This window comes from Phoxinus phoxinus, assembly GCF_949152265.1.
Source record: "Phoxinus phoxinus genome assembly, chromosome: 3".
Classification (NCBI taxonomy): domain Eukaryota; kingdom Metazoa; phylum Chordata; class Actinopteri; order Cypriniformes; family Leuciscidae; genus Phoxinus; species Phoxinus phoxinus.
This window is the reverse complement of record NC_136878.1, coordinates 22,102,763-22,121,595: the sequence shown is the minus strand read 5'-3', so window position 1 is coordinate 22,121,595 and position 18,833 is coordinate 22,102,763. Positions and strand designations below refer to the sequence as shown.

Below are 18,833 nucleotides of genomic sequence, written 5' to 3'. Positions count from 1 at the left end.
GAGGACATTCAAACTGATTATGTTATTATGACTGAATATAAGATGGCCTGAGGAATATCAGCAAGATGCAGGTAATACACACGTTTAGTCGACCTCTCTCTCTCTAATAATCTACATATTACAATAAGCTTAAATGAAACTAATGTTTCTTCGTTTCTAGTTCTAAAGTGACATTTTTAGAATTAGGAGGCTTGGTCACAACTGTCACATTTGAATCCGTAGCGGGAGGAAGTAGTTCCACACAAAAGAGGGTTTACAGCCATATCCACTGCTACCCACTTTAGATAAAAGCTTTAAAGTTTTTCAGTTAATTCAAGTCTCTTCGGTATATAGTGCACCAAAAAAGTAAATTCTGTCGTTATTTACACACCCTCATGTAATTATGATTTTTTTTTATCTATACTTCTTTTTTTTCTTCATGTAACGTATATATAGCATCTTTATTTTGTATTGTCTAGTTTAATTGTTGTACACAGAACAATTATGCAATTGTAAATAAATAATTCGCCCAACGTGGGGCTCGAACCCACGACCCTGAGATTAAGAGTCTCATGCTCTACCGACTGAGCTAGCCGGGCTTGCAACGAAAAAAATTTGGGGTCAATTTAGGGTTTCCCCTGTCAAATCCTGTACAGCGACTCGACGAGCGCTAGGACCCGGGCAGTGCCGCACAGAGGCTTATCGCTGTCGATGTGCGGTGATCCGGACCAGACTGAGTCCATGTATGTAAGCTAGCCTAGCGTCACCAACAACCCAACGCCCGCGAAACACGCTCATTTCACACGGGTCCATCCACTGTAAACTCTCGCGGAGACCTCATCTTCCGGTCTTGAAGCTGAAGGTCAAGGTGGAGGCCGTTATTTGATGTGAAAGGGTGTAGATCTGTGCGCCTACACACACACATACACACACGCACAGAGAGAGAGAGACTCCAGACATACAAGATGGAGTGCCAGTGGAAACCCGACGAGCAGGGACTTCAGCAGATCCTACAGCTGCTCAAGGAATCACAGTCCCCGGACACATCAACGCAACGATCCGTCCAACAAGTATCCTTTACCTCACTGTAAAACAGTGCTGAAGGATGTCGGGCGACCGAGGGGATGGCGGAGATCAGGAGGAGTTGGCCTGTGATTAGCTCATACGTTAGTGCTTGAGATTTGAAAGACACGCAGTTAGTCATTTAGTTTGTTTATATGTTAACGTTATCTGTCGATTAGGATGGTGACTGTATGGTGTCAGCAGGTGTATAGCTGTCAGTCGGGACTCGGGGAGTGTTTAAGTTAAAGGGGTAGTTCACCCAAAAACGAACATCTGCCATCAGCCTCACCCTCACGTTATTCCAAATATGTATGATTTTGTTGTATGGAACATAAATGAAGATATTTTGAGAAACGCCTGTGGTTTTTTTCCCTTCCGTACAATGGAAGTCAATGGTCACCAAAACCGTTATCAATAACGTTAGTCCTTAAAATATCTTAATTTAATGTTACGTCCCACAGAAGAAAGAATGTCACAATGGTTTAAAAAGACACATTGGCGTAACATTACGTAACTGATGACTGAATTTTCATTTGTGCGTGAACTAGCCTATCCCTTTATGCTTTAGATCGAATGGCGTGTTTTGCTGAAACAAACACATATTTGAGATTCATTTCAAACAATCATCTTATCTAATAAACGCTAGGGTTGTGCGCAAAACATGTTTTACAGCAATTTTGGGCATCATAGGCGCGTTTGCAACACTTCAACTGAAATGTTGTCTAGGTAGGCTGCTCAGTGCTCACTATGAGACGCAGATTAGACGGACCTCATTCTGCAGTGGCGCGAGTATTATCACGATTTTCTGTCACATAATCGGATGCAGCTCAGACAAAGACATCTGACATTGGCGATGTTTCAGGGGAGAGAAGTGAGCAAGATGTCAGTGGGTGAACTGTGACGTCCCTTCATCTGGCAATCGTCTTTTGTCCATCAGAACGCTATAAAATGCCTTTACAACATTTTAAGCTTTTAAATGTCAAAGAGAATTTTCAAAATTTCAGGTAAAATGAATGTCACAACAAATATGTCCATGTATAATAAATAAGTGTCATATATTTTTGCTTAATTGCCAGTACGTAAAAACATTATTTGGATACAAATTAGCTAGAAACAGAAAATAAAAAAAAGGGTAACCAAACAGTTTTGGTGACCATTGATTTCCATTTAAATGGAAGAAAAAAAAAAGGCATTTGTAAAAATATTTAAATTTATGTTCCACTTCCACATAAGAAAGAAAGTCATACAGGTTTGGAAAATGGATGAGACATTTTTGGGTGATCTGTCCCTTTAAGCTTTTTCTTTAAATGGTAGCTGTGGCCATATATCTATGGCCCTGAGTTAGTTCTTCTTTGCACCACAGGTGTCCAAACCCGGTTCTGGAGACCACTTTGCTTTAACACACCTGCCTGAAAGTTTCTAGTATGCCTAGGCTATAAGATCTTGATTAGCTGGTGTAACGGACGTAGGCCTGTCTTTAGCGTCCTTTTTTGTGTGTCCGCCTTCCACACCGGAGACTCCAGTTTGAATTCCGCTCGGAGTGGGTCAAGTAGGACCGGTTACACTGGTCTGTCCTGCAGAGTTTAGTTCCAACCCTAATCAAACACACCTGAACAAGCTAATGCCCGGTACACATTGTACCATTTTGGGGTGTCCTCGAAAGATGACCAAACATGCCAATTTCTGTGGTCGTGGCTCCTAAAAGGTGGTCCTACGCCGTACAGTGAGAGAGGTTCAAAGATGGCCGTTGTCACGGTCTTGCGACCAAAGATTGTCTGTGATCATTTTCTAACAGTGTCAGAAATTTAGCATGATCATCATTGCTGCTACGACCTACATCTACTGACTAGCTAATAAAAATGCAAAATGAAATGGTGTATTGATCAACGCGACATGGCACTAAAACTTAAAACTACTTACCTCAAGCTCCATTTGCAAAATCGGCATGCCAAGTTGGCTCCTTTTCCTAGCCAGCCCGCCCCTGCTCTACAGAATTATCTCAGATGATAGCATACATACTGAATTAGTTTGTATTATTTTCATTTTGTAATGCATTTAGGCTACTCAATATTGATGTTTGTGTTTTTTTTTTTAAATGAGCTAATTTTTAATTGCCTTTTGTCCCAAGTATATTTTATCTTATTTATTCAAGTAATTTTAACTCAATGTTAAATTATATTCACACATCATTTCGCGTATTAACCATTTGCTCATATATTCATTCATTGATGCAACCATCCATCCACTGTAAACAGCATGTGGTTAGTCCATAAAGTACGTGCACAGATGCACATTTCCCCTGCTGTTTGCATTATCCTCTGTCTCTGTGGTCTGGATGTCTTTCCTTAATGTTCACCACAGAAACTTGAGCAGCTCAATCAATACCCGGACTTCAACAACTACCTAATATTTGTGCTCACAAAGCTAAAGACGGAAGGTAAGAGGTGCATGTTAACATTAACTTATTGTATTACGCTTGATTTATCATTTTGATGTGGGATGTGATGTAGGGCTGCATAACGATTAATCGCATCGTTTGCAGAATAAAAGTTTTTGTTTACATCATATATGTGTGTGTGTACTGTAAAATAATTATGTATTTATAAATACACAATACACACACATGCATGTATATATTTAAAAAATATTTACATGTTTATATACATTCTTATATTTAAATATAATTGATATTATATATAATTATAAAATTAAAATTATACATGCATGTTTGTAATATTTAATTATTATAAACAATACACACACATATATGATGTAAACAAAAACTGTTATTCTGCAAACGATTAGTTGCGATTAATCGTTATGCAGCCCTAGACGTGAGAGTCAAGCATCTGGATAGATATGGGTCACGTTCATTTGAAAGCCCATAACCTTTTGATTTTTACGTAGGCACATTGTGTGATGGGAGGCACTGCTAGTAGGTGCAGGAAATTATCTTACAGTCTGCATTGTGTTTGTTGCAGTTTATGATGTTTGCCATGACAGGTTGTGTAGTATATGACTTATATTGCTGTTTCTGGAAGGGAGTTGAGTCAGGCAGGATGAAGTTCAGTTCTAGGTGGTGTTTAGTCTCTGTAGTGTCTTCTGAAGCCAGTGTTTATAGCTGGTGTGACTTCAGGTCAGTGGTAATCTGTCAAGTGCACTGGGAGCTTAGCTGTTCTGACCTTTTGAATCTGTGTTTTCCGTCAAGCCCCAGGTCACAGAGCATGCTTTGAAACGACACAAGTTCATATGCCAAGATTTCTCCCTCTTTTTCCTGAATTAGCCCAAGGTCCATTTAAAAACAGAAGGTTCATTTATTAAGCATCTACCAAACCAGTTCAGAGCTGAACAATAAGGTTTTTTTTCAGTGAGCTTTAGTTTTATTTTAAACACAATTTATTAACTTTTTATACTTACTTTTTAAACAACATATTTTTGTGTCAAAAATGTCAAAATATATTTTTTATAATATTGTATAAACAGAAGGTCCTTAATTAAACATCCACCCAACCAGTTGGCTCAACAGTTAGGATGTTTCAGTGTGGGCTGTAGTTTAGTTTATATTTTATTTTTAAACAACATATTAATATTTATTATATTATATTGTATTATATTTCAAAACAGAAGTCACTTCTTTATTAAGCATCCACGCAGTGTGATTTATTATTTTAATTTTTAAGGGGATAGTTCCCCCAAAAATGAAAATTAGCCCATGATTGACTGATTTTATGACATTCTTCTTTCAGACGAATACAATCGGAGTTATATGAAAAAATGTCCTGACTCTTCCAAGCTTTATAATGGCAGCGAATGGCCATTTCTGTTTTGAAGTCCATCAAAGTGCATCTATCCATCATAAAAGTGCTCCACATGGCTCATGGTTATTAAAGGCCTTCTGAAGCAAAGAAAAATATCCATATTTAAAACTTTATAAAGTAAAATTTCTAGCTTCCGGCTAAACGGACATATGCATTCCACTCAAGCCTAAAGCAAAACTTACGCGAGTAATGCGACGTACTGCTGATATTTACACTACGCCAGGGTTTCTCAAACTCGGTCCTGGAGGGCCACTGTCTTGCACAGTTAAGCTCCAACCCTGATCAAACACACCTAGCTGTGAGTTTCAAGTGATCCTGAAGACATTGATTAGCTTGTTCAGGTGTGTTTGATCAGTGTTGGAGCTAAACTGTGCAGGACAGTGGCCCTCCAGGACCGAGTTTGAGAAACTCTACGCCATGACGCACTACGCTACTTCTGACGTCACAAGTTGCGTAAGTTACGCGTTAAGCCTAAGTAGACTGCGTTTGGCCGGAAGCTATAATTTTACTTTGTAACATGTTAAATATGGATATTTTTCTTACAAAAACTAATCTCTTCACTTCAGAAGACTTTTTTTATCCCGATGGAGCCGTGTGGAGCACTTTTATGATGGATAGATGCACTTTAATGGACTTCCAAAGACATACAGCCATTCACTGCCATTATCAAGCTTGGAAGAGCCAAGACATTTTTTAATATAACTCCAATTGTATTCTTCTGATAGAAGAATGTCATACACCTAGGATGACTCGAGGGTGAGTAAATCATGGGCTAATTTTCATTTTTGGGTGAACTATCCCTTTAAGCCACATGTTTTTGTTTTATGTTTTAAATTTGTAATAATACATCCATTATTATAATATGAACAGTTATTACAGTTTATCCCTGCAGTTGTTTGTGTCTTTCTTTCCTTTAATTCTAATCTTGGCCTTTGCCGAGGGCTGTATTTTCCACCCAGTCTGAAAGTAATGCTTTTCATCCTTTCTTTCTCATAGATGAGCCTACACGCTCTCTCAGTGGCCTCATTTTGAAGAACAATGTTAAGGCCCATTACCAGAACTTCCCAAACGGCGTGTCTGACTTCATCAAAAATGAGTGTCTGCAGAACATTGGAGACTCTTCACCGCTCATCAGAGCTACAGTGGGTGAGTATGGACCGACAGAACGTTTATTTATCTGGCTCTGAGCCAAAGCTTTTGCCATCATAATGTGAACAATATTATGCCTTAGGGGTCTGTGTATAGCTTTGTGTTGTTACTCTTGATATAAGATTTTTTTATTGACTACGTGGTACAAATCCGATTTTTGTGCATATCCGATTGGAATCCGATCTTAGCAAGTGTGAATGGCACAAAATCACATGAAATCTGCTTCAAGCTACATTCATTTATGGTTTGAAATCCTATTCAAATTGCATTTCTGGAAATCCATTTTAGTCTGACCGCTCTGTTTGGATTTCGCATGGTTTGTGACATTTTGATGGCACGTAATACGTAAACGTCAGATGTTGTTATAGGAAACATGTTAAAAGTCGCTGCTGCAAAGTGCAAGATGAGCAGAGAATGATAAAATAATGGAGACGTTTAGAAACTGGCGTAAACGACAACATGGAATAAAGCCGCTCAAACCAGCCTCCTACGGTTCTGCCGCTGCCTCAGAAGACACAGTAGTCCAGCCAGCCGCTACACATTGTCATGTTGTAAATAAAACAACATCTCTATTGCGTATACCTAGAAATGTCGTTGCCATAGAATGCAATGTAGATATTCCGGAAAACAAAAGATTGGCATGGACACACAAATCGGATCGGATAATTTTTTATCAGATTCTAATTGGATACACAAATAATCGGATTTGGACTGACAGTGTGAACGTAACCCATTTATGACACAATGTGTCTGAATTATCTGCTTTTTGTGATTGTGATTAGACTGTGGAGAGGTATATGCAGTGCTGTGTTTCTATGGTTACCCAGCATCTTGCAAAACAACATGAAATATATAATTCCTCCTCTACTTGTTTATTTGGTTTGAAAATGGTCTTTTATAAATGTTTTCCCTCACATTGATGAGTACAGTAAAATATTTAAAAATGAGAAGTACAAAACACTAAACTTGGTGAAGGTAATTTATCTGGCGAAATTATTTACAGCTACAGGTTTTATTTTATTTAGCAAAAAAGAAAATGCATAGAAAAACAAAAAAGCTCACAGGAAAAAGCATGCATTGACAACAACATAATCAGTTATTAATATTTTGTTGTTTCTCTTGTTTTTGCATCTGTTCGAATGACAGTCTGACCAAAAATTTGCCATATTTCATTGCGATCACAAATTGTGATAAAAAAAAATATTCCAAGCACAACTACACAATATGCTTCAATCTTCAACACATTTTTATAATATTTGAATAAAGGGTAAATATGTCAATTTTCCGAGGCCGGACATGACTTTTGGCCACTACTGTATATTAATTATGAGTATAATTTGAACACATATATTATCTATCCATCCATCCATCCATCCATCCATCCATCCATCCATCCATCCATCCATCCATCCATCCATCCATCCATCCATCCATCCATCCATCCATCCATCCATCCATCCATCTAAAGTAAAAGTACTTACTACTTATAGAAATATTTACTAAAAGTAATAATCTTAATAGTTACTTGAGTAAGAGTAAAAAAGTATCCAATGAAAAAAAACGACTCAAGTAGCTAGTTACTAGTTACTTCGGATCATATAGGCATATATATATATATATATATATATATATATATATATATATATATATATATATATATATATAATATCATGTTATTATTTAGATATTTAATTTAATTAGGCATTTTATTTAAATGATAATTATTATCATAATTAGATGGGCTATCTTGGCAACAAACATAGAAGAGACCAGCATTATTTCTATCATCTGTAGCCCTAAAATCATTGCATGTCCTATGGTTTGTATAAAAAATAACTTATACAACTACATTTGGATGCATTTGCAGATTTGCTTTTATTGACTGTAGGTCCACGGCCACTTCATCCAAAGCTCTTAATTTCCTTTTACGACTCCGAGACGATTCAGTGCGTGCAGGAAACTGAACGCATCATTCAAACTGATTAGCGAATGATTAACCAATCTAGACAGTTTTGCTAACTTGTTTGATTAAGTCATTGAACAGAATCGTCTCAAACGAGTGATTAATTTGTGAATGAGGCATCGCTCATGCCTCAGAAAAAAAGAGACCGCGTGCTTGGAATAAACTACGCGTTTCTTAACATGTAGTGCATCAAATTAAAGTAACGAGAGGAACGCCGCCCAGCGTAACGAATTAAAAGTACAGTTTTTTTCATTAGAAATGTACTCAAGTTAAAGTAAAAGTACCCAAATTTAAAGCTAATCTTAAAAGTATAAATTTCCCACAAAAAAAAAAACTTTGTAAATGTACTTCGTTACTACCCGCCTCTGTCTGTCTGTCGGATCACCATTTCAGTCGTATCCGGATCTAAGTGATAAACGAAACACTGTCCACATTCATTTTCTAAAATGCTATTTAGACTAGTCTACTGTAAATGGTGCATTATGTGCATATGTTTGTGTTCTTCAGGTATTCTGATCACAACTATAGCCTCCAAAGGGGAGTTACAGAATTGGCCGGAGCTTCTACCTAAACTCTGTTTACTGCTGGACTCAGAGGACTATAACACTTGTGAAGTAAGATGCACACACTCTTTCTAAAGCAGCCCTTTCTCTCCTCCTCATGTTTCTCGCATTATCCTATGTTTCTTTCTCTCTTTGTCCCTCTAAGTGGAGCTGTGTGATGATGGATGTTACTGACTCATTGCTTCATGATCTAAGCTCTCAGCAGTATATCTGAGGTTTGCTGATACACATGTACTGCAGCATTTCTCCACAGGGAGCTTTCTCTGCTTGGCTTCATGATGTGAAAGGAATGTGATCATCAAACTGCCCTCTGTGGGATTTTTACATCTGTCATTGATTTAGTTGGTTTGTTATTGATCTCTGTGTTTGGTTGTAATGTTTTGTTGAAGATTGTTTCAAGCTTGTGTACAAATACTTCTTTTTGTAATATTTTAATACGGATGGTTGTCGGATGGTTGTGTTCTTGAGCAGCAAATCGGCATATTAGAATGATTTCTGAAGGATCATGTGACACTGAAGACTGGAGCAATGATGCTGAAAGTTATTTTAAATTGTAATAATATTTCACACAATATTTTCTATTTATGAATAAATGCAGCCTTGGTGAACATAAGAGACTTCTTTTAAAAACATCAAGACATCTTACTGGCCCCAAACGTTTGAATGGTAATGTACATAATTAATAATAATTAAAAAATATTATAATTTTATTTAGCAAAAATAACAATCCGCTATGGGTGCTGTGCAATGAGGTCAACAGGTGTTCTACTGTACGTCTTATTTGCTACTATTGGTATTGGTGCGTTCACGGCATGCTGTCATAATTACCGTAATCACGAGATTCTGACTTGTAATTATTTTTAAAAGTTAAAACCCTGATTTGGTTGATTTGTCCTCACAATCATTAGGTAATAATATTGATATTTGACATGGTGTGAATGTGTATGCACCATATATTCTGCATATTTTGCACTGCTAGCATACTAGGTATATTGACCATTTAGAAGCTAGAACTGGATCAATCTGATATATATAAATAAATATATATAATATATAAATAAACCATTATTATTACTATATACTATTATTATTATATACATAATTTAAAGACTAGTTTCAGTCCACACTGTCATTATCTATGCAATAACATTAGTATCCCTTTGGACAAATTTGTTTTGCTGATGCATACACGTAAAACTCTTTCATCCCTGAGCATCTGGACTTAGGGCTAAGAAGCTGAAGTTTTGGCATTAGGTCAGTACAGTGCACATGTACCCATGCGCACACAAACCTATCTCTGCTTTGATGTTGCATAGATTTACGGTTGCATATTGGACGTTCGGCCTTTAATATAGGGAAATGCTTTGTATACTTTGCTTGACCGGGTCTGTGTTCTAAATACAGACATACAGGGCCATGACCCCTGGTGAACCCACACTTGTCATCCCGAAATAGTACTTTTATGTGCCTGCGTGCAGTAATTGAGTAAATTGTATGTCACACACCCACACGCATGAACAAAGAGACTCTGAACTCGCAGTACAATGCTCTGCCCTGTGTGACTGCGAGACACTTGCTGAGCAGGCTTGTTAGCACAGATTGAGGCCAGTTATTTTCTACTGGGGAGATCAGATGTGATCACAACTGATCACAGACACGTTTGGAGACTGTGCACACTTTCAGACTCTCCTGTCCTTCTCCTACATGACAGTGCTGTTCAAAAGTCTGAGTCCACATTCAAAAATCTAATTAAATAGGCCTATGTCTAATTTAAACCTGTAAATTACCCTAAGTTTTATGGTTTTGAAGTGTTATAACATAACGAGAAATAGATATTAACTGTAAATTGTATTAACGATTCTCTCATGAAGGGGGATGAATGAATAACCAAGATATTCTGAAATTAATGTATTCAATTGAATTCAGTTCGCACTTAAATTGTCATGATAATAATATAATTTTTGAGAAAAAAAAACTTAGAACAAATGATAAAAATGCAAAATAGGTGCATGTTTGAATGCCATATATATATGTATGTATTTATTGATTTTTTGTTTAAGTTTAGGTCAGTAAGATCTCTTTTTAAGAATTACTACTTTAATTCAGCAACGATACAAAAAAAAAAAAAAATTAAAATTGTACTTTTGATTAGATAGATGCAGCCTTGGTGAGCATAAGAGACTTTTTTCCAAAACAGTTTTTTAGGGGAAAAAAACCCTTTTGTTAGTTTGGTTTACCTAGACTCATTGCTGTATCAAAAAAATAGGAAAACATTTTTTTAATGTGTCAAATTACTTGCACATTGCATTGCTTGGGGTGTGTGTTGAATGTCACACCCTCTGCCTGCAATGATTGGCAAATCCTGATGCAGCATGCGGTCTGACTATGTAGAATATGCATCTGTAATTAGTAGTGTGCATGTGTCTGAAAGATGCAGTTACATCCAAGTTAATTGTGAGGAAACTTCAACATGCCCATGCTATCTTTCAATGAAATGCTGGGTAAGAGAATTATAAGCCAGTCCTCCACAGCCATGCGTGTGCTCCTCTGCTTGGATTATGCTGAGCACCATGCCAGAGACATTACATGGGGGAGGAGGAGACGAACCACTCGTAGATAAATGAATGGGAGAAATATTAAGGCTCAATATAGTGACAGGCAGCAGGAATGAAAGTCTGCCTTTTAATAGTTTATTTACTCCTGAATATGCATTAACTGTATCCACCTGTAAATTACAGCATATAGCGTGATTTAAGCTCAAGAAACGATATATATTATACCGCTTCTGTCAAAATGCATTTCTTATTTTTAATGTATTATTGACACACTCTAAATAAACACTTGGAGATTTCAATCTTTATCCCTTCTTGTAGATTTGCTTGAATGCCTATTACTTGCATAGAAAATAGATGCCCAAGATGAACTGACTTGACTTATAGAAACTTTGAACTAGGTCATGGGTTTAATTCTGAGGAACCATAAGGAGTAAAATAAGCAGCTGGCAGTGTGTGTGTGTGTGTGTGTGTGTGTGTGTGTGTGTGTGTGTGTGTGTGTGTGTGTGTGTGTGTGTGTGTGTGTGTGTGTGTGTGTGTGTGTGTGTGTGTGTGTGTGTGTGTGTGTGTAAAGGAGAATGCATCCATCCACCGCTGTGATCTTCTAGTTTGGTTGTGGCATGTGGGTACTCATGTTGCTACATGAAGTCTGAAGCAGTTGAGAGACATTTCTAGAATGTCAGGGATGACTTTATTTAGCTTGGGCGAGTGGTTTTGCTCTCTGTAATGGGTTTAACATCCAGAGATCTCATATGTTATCTAGTTGGCATGGTTAAGATGTTTTTGACCTTTGAATCATAGTTTATTGGTTTAGTGCATTTCGCACTAATTATTAATAGAGGTCGACCAATAGTGGATTTGACCAATAACGATAACTAGGTTGGACCATGCTGACCGATATCCGATTAATCCACCGGTAGTTTTTTAAATGGATGCTGAATTAAAACAACCTTAAAACATAAAATAGTGCTGAACGATGGCCATCTTTAAATATCTACACAAACGCCATAGCATTGAAATGAACACATTTTTCTCACAATTGATTTGCTTCTATTTTAGAACACTTGATGATTATCTAAGGAAAATAACTAAATATGTATTACAGTGACAATAAAAAAAAGAACTAAAATCGAATGCGTTTCTGATTCGTTTATATGTTTCTGGTGGCTGCATGACGATTTTACAAAATTTACAAACGTTTTTCAGTCAAGAGCATGAAGTGTTTTTTTATTTTTGTTGTTTGATAAACATTAAAAACAGACAGCAGCAGGAAGTATATTAGGCTGCTGTCACTAAGACAATGCATCCATCATTCTGATACTGTTCTGTCGACTGTTTACATTCACTTAAGACATAACCGAATATGTTTACTGGGATACTTGCCATTTTGACATTGTGTGAAATTGTCAGTTCAAGTGCAAGAAGACGTGAATGAGCTCAAATATGTATTTGCGTCCTGTCAGACTCTGCTTTCTGTCAGACCCGCACAAGTTATCTTTCGTGTCTTCTTGCGCTTGAATGTTTAAATTGGCAAGGCTAAAATTTAGTAAATATGCAAATTATAAACTTTCATGACGATGCAGCACGGCCCCGATTGGGACAGTGGCCGTTCTGTCAACTCTTGGCCATGGAGCAGTCCTGTCGAGTCCTGCATTTAGATCTAGCTCGCCATTCTCTTTACGTGGCATGTGTAAAAGCCTCTCTCTCTCTCTCACGTTGAGTGCAAAGAAAGCGATAGAGGGCGCTCTCAGCCAAGCGACGGTGTGTAAAGCTCAGCAGGCAATGAGATTATACAGTATCTGCACTAAACTTATTTTTTGCCTCTAACTCAACAGTCAACTGAAATCAAACAATTTTCTAGCCATTGGCTAATTAAAGACACATTTTGAATCACTTAGCTTGAAATTTGGACGCATATGTGAGTGATTTACTCACATTGTAGAGGGTTACAGTTATTGGAACTGTGACTTTAATTGTCTTCTGCCTGTACAGTGTGTTAGTCTTAAGGACTGTTCCACAGGTGCATGTACAATAATTGTTTATGATTTATTGTTTAAACCCTTTCTAGTAAATATTTGTAAAGCTTTGGATTTTACATAATTACCTATAAATTACAGTATTCTGAAAATCCACTGTCTTTCTTTGGTTTTGACCTTGAGAGACTAGAGGCTTCCTCTTTGTGTTGCTCTCAGTGAGCTCATAATGTGCCATCTCTGAAAAAGTGCAAGCTGACAGTGGAGACAGTTGCCATAGCGACAGCCGAGCCAGACAGCTCGTTGCCACGGCGCCGTTTGTGCTCGTGACCTGATTAGATTCCTTACAGGTGGAACGTCTGAGATCAGGAGGAAGCTTGATGTTTTGGGGTTGGTCTGGCTTTGGCATTGTTCTCTATCAGATCCTTTTCTCTCTGAGGTTTTGAAAGTTGTTCAAGACGGGTTGAAAATTGTACAAACAAATCAGTAATGTTCATACTGAATTTTTTAGTAAAAGCCAGCATCAAGCTTTTTTTTTTCAAGCTGTCATGGAGATGTATAGCTGCAAGATTGACAGCTATTTTATATATATATACATATATATATATATATATATATATATATATATATATATATATATATGGGCTGGACGATATGGCCAAAATTTATATCACGATATATTTCTTCATTTCAGTCGATACGATATAATTTCCGATATCGATATGAACAATATAAAAGCCTCAGGAAAAACTGCCAAGAACGCCCACAATTAATGTCTGTACCTACAAACTTCTGAAAAATGTATTTGCCAAGTCTCTGAAACCTCCTCCTATAAAACTATATAATTTTTTAGAAATAAAAATGGTACAAATAAATTATTGTTCATATTTTATTTGTATTTAGCTTTCATACAAGAAATGTGAAATCACTGTCAAATAAACATAAGTTAATAACTCAACTTATTAATATACTTTAACTTTAAGCTATAGGCTAACTAGGTTGATTATATTATTCTTATAGATTGAAAAAAGTGCTTCGGCCAGGATAAAGAATATGAAGAGTTGAGTTGCTGCAGAAAACAAACCAAAAAAAAAGTGAGCAACAACAAAAACACATGTTGCTGAGGGACATTGAGTGTTGATGACACCCTGAATTCATTTTGATAGATGAATCTGAATGTAGTGTTTACGGGTTGTTGTGCGCGTTTATGTCACAAGCTTCAAATCAGAATAGATTTTTTGACATGCGCACACTGCACAAATACAGTTTGTCAGTGTCCTCTCTGCTCCGCGATGTGTTTTTCACTGCGTGAGGACATAGCAACAGTAACTAAAGGGGGCGGGTCCTTGTGAACGCTCAATTTGGAGACAATGAACATATGAACCGTTGTGCCGTGCTGCTTATATTTATCACGCAGTAAAAATGAAAACATAAACGTAGCCCATGCCTGTAATGTATATCGAAATATCAGAAATGTGTTTAAAAATCATATCACCATTATTGAAAAAAAATTATATTGTGATACATATTGATATTGAATTAATGTCCAGCCCATAAAATCCAACTAGTTATAGCATATATAAATAATGTGTATAAACAGCTTTTCATAAATAAAAACACTTATGAATAAAATGCTAATAATGATGATGGTATTAATATAAGTAATATCAAAAATAATAACAACAATAATGATTATGATGATAATAATAATTATTACTATTGAATGACCTTTATTACAGACCTTATTAGAATATATTAAGTTACTTTCATGACAATGCATGACTCAAATGTCTAGCTATGAAAGCTCGTATCTGCCACGGAATAAAGAAAAAAGTAAAAGATAATTGCAACTTTTTATCTCACAATTCGGATTTAAAAAAGTGTGAAATTTTAACTTTTTTCTCACAATTGCGATCTCACAATTCTGATTTTATAACATGGAATTGCGACTTCATATCACGCAATTCTGTGAAAAAAGTCTTCCATAAGCTTCCATAAGTTCAGCCTCACCAGCCATAAATCTATCAATAAATGTAGGCAGCGGCAGCGCTACAAGCAGGGCTAGCTTAATCCATGCATGGGCCTATGTACAACAGTTCATATATTGACAATAATAGTTAATACGATAATTATTATTTTTTATATTATTATTAATATTTATTATTTTCTCTCACTCACATATACTGTGTACAGGCTATAAAAAATTAAATTTGTTTTGCAACAAATCTATAGATTTTTCCAGAGTCATAACTGAACAGATCTCTGTCCAAGACCCACGTTACTCCTATGAAGATTTCAGTTATTACCCTGAGAAGATATTTCCTTTCTGTATGGGTGATTATATGTTGAGTTGTGTATACACAGTATGTGTATACACAGAAAGACAGTAAAGCATAAAAAAAAAATCAACTTTGACACCAATAATTGGTGTCAAAGTTGATTTTTTTTTTTTTATGCTTTACTGTCCAGTTGCTTAAATATGGTTAGAAATTATTACGCCCTCTCTGTCTCTCTGTCTCTAGAGTATTTCCCAGGTTCTGCTATAAACTCTCCCTTAAATTAATGATTTTGGCTGTCTGCTTTGCATGTCACCTTCAGTGTAGACAGTCCATGAGCCAGCAGTGAGCTTGAGGCAACGGCAAAAGTATTATATTTTATTTTCAGCAGCACTGGCTGCACGTTATGCCAAAAATAGAAATGGAGTGTCTGTTAGCCGAAGGCCTCTGTGTCCCCGTCTGACATTCATTGCTGGTTTGGGCAGTTTGATTGATTGTAATGGAAGCATTTTAGATAAAAAATGTGAGGTTGTTCAGTGTAAAGGGGAAATATATGATCTGTCTCTGTTCCATTCCTGTTGTGTTTGTCCTTCAGGGGGCTTTTGGAGCTCTGCAAAAGATCTGTGAGGACTCTGCTGAGATCCTGGACAGTGACATGCTGGACCGCCCACTCAATGTGATGATCCCTAAGTTCCTGCAGTTTTTCAAGCACAATAGCCCCAAGATAAGGTAAGACAAGCATGTGTTCCCTGATGGAGCACAGCTGTATGAAACCACATTACACAATAACATAATAACAATATTATTGGGATATCTATAGGAAAAAAAGAAAGAACAAATAATAAGTTTACGCAATTAAAAAAACTCCCACACTGTGTCTTGCTTTTGTCTGTCATCTCCTCCAACAGGAGTGTCTAACGCCGCCGCGTCTTTTTTACGCAATCCAAAAAAACTCCCACACTGTGTCTTGCTTTTGTCTGTCATCTCCTCCAATATGATTTTGTGCATATTAGCTAAACATTGGACGCTTCTCAATTGGAAGTCTGCATCCTAGTGTGGCTGTGTCCTTCCTAGTCCAGTCCTTCTAAGGCTTGTAGACTACAGTAGGCCTGGGCGATATATAGCAATATCATTTTCCTAGATGACATTATAAAAAAAGTTCAATAATTGTTCGATATAATGTTTGTGCACTATGCAAATAATGCTGCGCATGCATGTTGCAGACCGTCGCATTCATAAGCGCTGCCATTCCTGTTGCGTATGAGAAACATTTAATGGCAAAAGCCAAACGAAACAGAGCTGCTCGTTTGAACCGACACAAAACACACCGCAGCGTGAGCTCAGAACGCAATTACTCATTGACCGTCTTAATCATGTGACCACTAAACGCGCTCTGAGATCCTGTGAGAAGTGCTCGAGTTCGGTGCAGAGTTCTCTCATACAAACCACAAATCAAATGCCTCGTGATTTAAACCAGGTGAAACAGCGCTGACATTAACAACACTGATGCCGCAAACAGAAGAAACATAAAGCCACTATATAATGTAGTTAGGTACTGTGCATTTTCTAATAGACAAAACATGTCATTTTAATTTGTGAAATGTTCACTTGTTTGGCGAGTATTTGCCATGTTCTGATCTCAGGAGCAAAAATCGCCTTTAAACATGAAAGAAATACAAATTTGACATTTTTCGTCATAATTACTGATATGAAAAAAATTATTGTGGTAATTTTTTTTGGCCACATCGCCCAGTCCTAGACTAGAGTCCTCCTCAGCATTACGCACTAAAATTAGATGGTCTAGTAAGTGTGCATGGTTACGTCATAAATGTTTCCTCACTTAAGGTCATGGCACGAAAACAAACTATTAAAATAAGATGTGGAACATTACTTTATATTCAAAGTCTTTATATAAACTGACTTTCTATTAATGCAGAGAATGACAATCGCCTGTGGTCTCCCAGTGGTTTTCATTAGACATAGCATAATCTGATTGATTTACAAAAAAAAAAAAGCCTTCATCTCCGAAATCATTTTTTTGTCTTGAATTGCATAATGAAATTGACGAGCTCAGTTCCGATTCATTTTTTGCTAATTCTCTTTGAATTATGAAATGTGAATTGGAATGTGTGCAAAGGATTGTGGGTGACTAAAGGACGGAAAGGATACAGATGATGCATCCTTGAAAATAAGCTGAATGAAGGACGCGAAACAAAGACTTTTGATCAATCAAATTGAGACGGCTTTTGACGGAGCTTGATGACTCGGCAGCCTAGATACGCAGCCTTACTAGGACACAGCCTTCCAGTTGAGAAGCACTCACTGCGTCGTCTTTTTCCGTTTTATGACGACTGACAACCAGCGCTAAGGTGCAGTACCGCCACTTACTGTGTTGGAGTGTCAACCACATACATACTGGCCCTGAAATGTTTGTGATATATCTACACGTATGTATATATATATATTACAATTTGCTGAGTAATTGTTCAGACTTGTTTGAAATATATACTGTGCTTGTTGTCTGTTGTAGGTCTCACGCCATTGCCTGTGTCAACCAGTTCATCATCAGCAGAACACAGGCCCTAATGCTGCACATAGATCCTTTCATTGAGGTACCACCCCCAAACCTGACATGTCAAAAATTAGAATTCTGTCATGTGCTTGAAATATTCCATATTATAGAATTATGATCCCAAAATTTTGATCATTGTGATTATTATGTTTTTTATATTTATGCATGTGTCTTTGTACCTCAGAACCTGTTTGCACTGGCAGGTGATGAGGAGCCAGAAGTGAGGAAGAACGTGTGCAGAGCTTTAGTCATGCTTTTGGAAGTCCGACTAGACCGTCTCCTTCCTCAAATGCACAACATCATCGAGGTTAGATCACACCTCCTGTAGCTCCTAATAAAAAACCTAATATAACTCTATTACATGAGCGCTGAAAGAGAACTTTGACCTCTGCAGGAATTAGCTACTGTCTTAGATGATCACCTATAATGGTTGTACAGTTTTAATGATACACTTGCCCAGCAAATCCCAGAGAGGCAAAATGAAGCAACAGCAGCCTCTTGTGGACTCTCTTTAGCTAGACTTTTGTGGACTATTAAAAAAAAAAAATGGAATCGATAAACCTTACTTATGAAACGTGAGCTAAATTAATTTCTGTGTAGTTTGTACGTAAAACTACTCTTACATTACATTCAGTGGGATATATATATATTTTTTTTTTTGTAAAAATTATTTTGGAGTTTTTATAACACACAAAGCTCTGTGCTCGTGTTTCATGAATAAGGCTCAATGTCTTTGTTTTTATTTCTACTTGTATTTCTCAGTACATGTTGCAGAGGACACAGGATCAAGATGAAAATGTTGCTTTGGAGGCTTGTGAGTTTTGGCTCACTCTTGCTGAGCAACCTGTGTGTAAGGAGGTTCTGTGTGGACACCTGCACAAGTGAGCGCACACACACACACACACACACACAGACACACACACACA

General features: G+C 37.0%; 1 protein-coding gene across 2 annotated transcripts in view; it reads left to right on the top strand.

Moving 5' to 3' along the window:
- The first annotated feature begins 670 nt into the window (after nt 1-670).
- tnpo1 (transportin 1) overlaps nt 671-18,833 on the top strand; it is a 31,740-nt gene continuing 13,577 nt past the window's right edge. For both annotated transcript variants that reach the window (XR_013797032.1, XM_079608543.1), the window contains exons 1-8: nt 671-1,049; nt 3,403-3,478; nt 5,856-6,005; nt 8,479-8,585; nt 15,931-16,064; nt 17,866-17,947; nt 18,092-18,214; nt 18,670-18,788. Coding sequence is in view for 1 of the 2 variants with exons in the window: in XM_079608543.1 (XP_079464669.1) it covers nt 945-1,049; nt 3,403-3,478; nt 5,856-6,005; nt 8,479-8,585; nt 15,931-16,064; nt 17,866-17,947; nt 18,092-18,214; nt 18,670-18,788 (896 nt within the window). In the remaining variant the exon portion in view is untranslated. The remainder of the gene's footprint in view (nt 1,050-3,402; nt 3,479-5,855; nt 6,006-8,478; nt 8,586-15,930; nt 16,065-17,865; nt 17,948-18,091; nt 18,215-18,669; nt 18,789-18,833) is intronic.